The following is a 4,417-nucleotide window of genomic DNA, read 5'->3' on the forward strand; positions in this document are numbered from 1 at the left end:
TGACCGGTCTTGTTCGACGCTTGAACATCTAGATTAAAATTGATGTTCCATTTCAGCTTACTACCTGAAGTATCCAAACAGCAAATGTTTCGGCATAAAATGACGTCAGTTTCTGTGTATTAACTTTTTTTTTATCGTGACTCACCCATAGGACGCACTATTACACCTGCTACAGTGTGCAGCCAGCCTTTCTTTTCACGCGATCCTTTACGTTTGTGTTTTTCCTAGCGATAAGGGAGGAACATTTTATGTTAACCGACATGATTCGACCGTCCGTGGCACCAAATCAATACCGTTTTTGCATCCTGCGCACTGCTTGTTGTTCCACCGTCACTGTCACGATCGGTTTCTTTCGATTCCTCCTCTAATTCGTCATTATCACCAAAGGAATCCTCCTCCTCGTCGATATCTCCGCCGTCGTCGTCGTTGTCGTCGTCATCAACTAGCAGGTCCTTCGCGATTTCAAATACCACTTCAGCACGTTTTCGGATCAGTTCACTATTGGTCTCCATTGTAGGCCAAGTTACACAGCAAACATAGAGTGGCAATGAACATCAACAAAATTCACACTGAACTTCAGCAGGAAACTTGGCCGGGTTTAATTATATTCGTGCTGACGCTTCGTAAACCCTTAACGGCTGAGAAACCGGCGCATCGGCGCATGCGTAAAATGTATGCTGAATTGGGGTATACAAAAGAGATTGACTTAGTTATACTCGTATGCATGGCAAATTGTACGCAATTGAACTGTCCGCACAAACAGCTGCGGAAAAAAGACATGCCACAGTACATGGGCTCAAGGAACGTTACACATCTCGGTAACTGTGACCCATAGGGTTCGATTAATTGGTTTAAAGCCCAATCAATTTAACGTTAAAAGTACTGTCTGGCAATGAATTCTAACAGAAGACTACAAACTAAGTTAAACTCGAGCAAAATGGAAGACACATTTTGCTATTAGCCGCCTTAAAAAACAAGTAAAACCAGACGCCCAAAGCGTCGTACTCTACCAAACACCAGTTTGAAGTAAAAGGTATTTCAAATAAACAGTAATCATGGCTAATGTTGAATGAGAACATTATGTTTATCACTACAACCCCCTTTTTCATTTCAAAATTGTCAGCAACTCCGATGGAGAAGGTTTAGTTATTTCTCGTTTTACATTTCTTTCACGTTTCGGGTACAAATGGTAACGGAGATCGGAGGTGAAGTTCTAGAGATTGTAGCCTTTTCTTTCTAATCACTTCACTTACCTTTCAAAATATAACAGATACTTGAGGACATAAAATATCTTGACTCAAAACACGGATCCATCTAATTGAGACAGCGAACCATACACGACATTTTGCACTTTTTAGCGTGTGATTTGTTTCTACTTCCCACTTTTATTTTTATTATAATATACGACACCTTCAATAACGAGACAGCAACATTGTTTTTTTATGTTTCATTTTGTTAATTATTTTTGTTCCTTAGCTAATTATATTACGCATAGGTTTTGTCTTGTTTTGTTTATTGATTTGCTTCACTATCCAAACCACCATCCGGAAAATTAAGTTTAACGCACGAATTCATTCTATAGCATCAGTTTGCTTGCATCTACTCGAGGCAATTAATCCTAGGCAAGAGTCGCCCCTTTTGTCTACTTGCGTGTGCGTACACGTAAGGAAGCTTTCGGTTGATACGATCCTCCTCCTCAAACGATCAATCGCCGTCTCTTCTAATTCATGCATGCCACGACTGTTCGATCATACTCGCCTGCCAGTCAGAATTAAGGGTTAACGCAATACGGCCGAGAAAATGTAATCAAACTACCAAAACTAACCTATTAATGGCGGATGTTGCTATCTAGTAACGAAATGTCACTCGATTGAGTGATGCCTGTATCTTATACAAAAACACGTGGTAAAATGTTAGAACTTGCATGCGTATCCATTTTAAGAGATATGCTGCCGCGCAAATAAAAACTGCTCAATTATAATCGCTCGCGCTCGCATAACCGATCTACAAGAGTTAAAAGAAGAAAAAAATATGAATTCGACCTAAACTTTCTTGAACCGAAAACGACCAGCATCTTCCGACGTCCAACTGTCGGCTGTTCAACAGCCGGCCCCCAGCTGGATGGTGCATGCAAACGTTTGCTTGTGCAGTCAATAATACAAATTATGAATTCTTGATTATACAATAAATAATAACGTTGACATTCCGAAAACCAATACCACAGTAGTACTTTCGCACTAGCCATACTCAATAGGCATGTAGAACGGAAATTCGAATCACATCATACGGCTGATATTACCAAATCATGCACGACCAATTGTGACTAAACCATGAGGTTCATAATATTGCCAATGTGCTTGTATACCGTTTTGACATATATGAGACTTTTCGAATGCAACTTATGTTGAAACTACTTCAAGAACGATGCCTGGCCGATTTGTTAACTGCCTCACATACTTCTATTCACATCCATAGACCAACATAAAACACAACTATTCATCCGCAATCTCTTTATGACACCCTCATTTCACTTTTTCCCTCATCTGGCAGTAGTTTTTTTCCTTTCTTTTGCAATATCTTTGTGCATTGTTGCCATCGTGAAGAAGATTTGGTGGTTTTTTTTGTAAGATTGCATTTAATGTATACTAGAATTCATGATTGCCCAGCTATCTGTGTCCTATAAGATAAGGAAGGTATCCTTTTTTTCTCAAATTATCATCAATTTTGTTTCTTACATTGGATACTTTTTCTTCCTAAAGTCACTCGTATCTGATCCTTCAGGATTTTGTTTAAGAAGTATTATTCCGATCAACATTCAGGCGATGTCTGTTTTTTTCTTAGCTATTGACAAGAGAGGTATTGCGGATAAGCTGCAGACACCAGGTATTAATAAGAGGTTAGGTTCGTTCAGCAGGCCCATTGTACGATTTTGTTAAAAAATAGGACGCGCTAAGACGCTTCCTCTGTATAACAGCAACCAGCAACAAGCCAGAGCGTTGACAAAATATTTCTTGCTCTTAGGAATATTTACAAAACTTCAATCTCCTTCTCCTGCATGACAATTCAATACGAAATCAAAGCAGGCATGATTTTAGGTTGCAAAACGTGGGAGCTTTTCTTGTGAAATGAAGATGTTCCTTTACGATTGCTATTGAACATGGCGTGTGATATGTAGTAGGTATAGTAAGGAAACATGAACTACTCGAGAAAACTGAAAAAAAAAACATTAGAATTGTGGAATCTTTCGTTCTAACCTGCTACTTGAAACCGTTTTGAAGCTTAACAATCGTCCATTGTTTCTATTTTGAGTATCAAACACCACTATGTCCTCGGTGATCGTCCGAGTACGGTGTGTAAATTTACCAGCTTAGCCGGGACAACTTCGTATGGTACGCACCCTGTACTCTAGGTATTCTTTAAAAAAGCGCTATGGGAATGAATTACGCGTCAGGTGGCTACCTTGGAGTTGTATCTATACGTAGAAATGTGAACGACACAAATTTCTGCATGACGTTAGTTTATGGCCATATCAGCCTCCGTCTATGGGTAAAAATGTTTCGAAAAGTCAAAATGTATTCAACTTCGATAAAATCCTTTTTCAATATTTCCACTCAGACCATTGAATGCACGCTACCTGATTCTTTAGTCTGACTGATGAACAATATATGATCAGCGCCTTGTTCACTGGCTTGATTTTCAATCAGCACCTACTCTGGTTAATACACGCACGTAGGGCCCTGCGATAGTGCAATAGAATTACGCGCAGGGACATCGAAAATACTCGAAACAAAATATCGTCACACAGACATTCCGTGATTGTATGCTGGGAAATTGCGAAAGAAAGAGATAGATAGGAAAGGCTTGCAGTTTCAATAGCTTCCGCACCTCAAGTCATTGCCACGCGAAAAGGTATTAATCCTACGTTCTTAATCAAAACAGCCTATGTTGTCGCACTGTCTCCAGACTACTGATCATCGAGTGACCCATAAATACATCTTAAGCGCTTGCTGTCCAAGTGTTCGTCTATGGCAATGTGTCTTAATGCTATGGTCGTGTTACCCAATACTCATGAATAGGGGGACTGTGTCAATTAAACAGAATACCGAAACTAGAGGGTTTCAACTGATGTTTCTAATTTAATTAGCAGTACCTTCATTTGTGCTACAATCAATTCCATTTCTGAAAAATTGCGTTTAGTGGGGATTTCATTTCCACCTACAAACAAAACCAAGCATCGACATAAACAATTTAATCTTCAAAGATGTCCACAAATGTGATGTAAGTGACTAAATGTGTGTGACTAAACAACTGTACCTCAAGCCTCAAGGGATCATATAGAATAGAAATGAATGAATGACGTAGCTACAAATAATCTATGGATCAATAATCGGAACATTCTAGACACATAAATAGAAAG

At 39.2% G+C, this 4,417-nt stretch overlaps 1 protein-coding gene across 1 annotated transcript; it reads right to left on the reverse strand.

Moving 5' to 3' along the window:
• Positions 1-145: 145 nt before the first annotated feature.
• Positions 146-582, reverse strand: LOC128276615 (secreted acidic protein 2-like; the record flags this gene model as incomplete). Its single annotated transcript, XM_053015072.1, has 2 exons — positions 294-582; positions 146-224 (listed from the first exon to the last, which is right to left on the reverse strand). Coding segments are annotated over exons 1-2 (298 nt in total), but the record flags the coding sequence as incomplete, so codon positions are not given.
• Between the last annotated feature and the right edge of the window lie 3,835 nt (positions 583-4,417).

This window comes from Anopheles cruzii, unplaced genomic scaffold, assembly GCF_943734635.1.
Source record: "Anopheles cruzii unplaced genomic scaffold, idAnoCruzAS_RS32_06 scaffold01750_ctg1, whole genome shotgun sequence".
Classification (NCBI taxonomy): domain Eukaryota; kingdom Metazoa; phylum Arthropoda; class Insecta; order Diptera; family Culicidae; genus Anopheles; species Anopheles cruzii.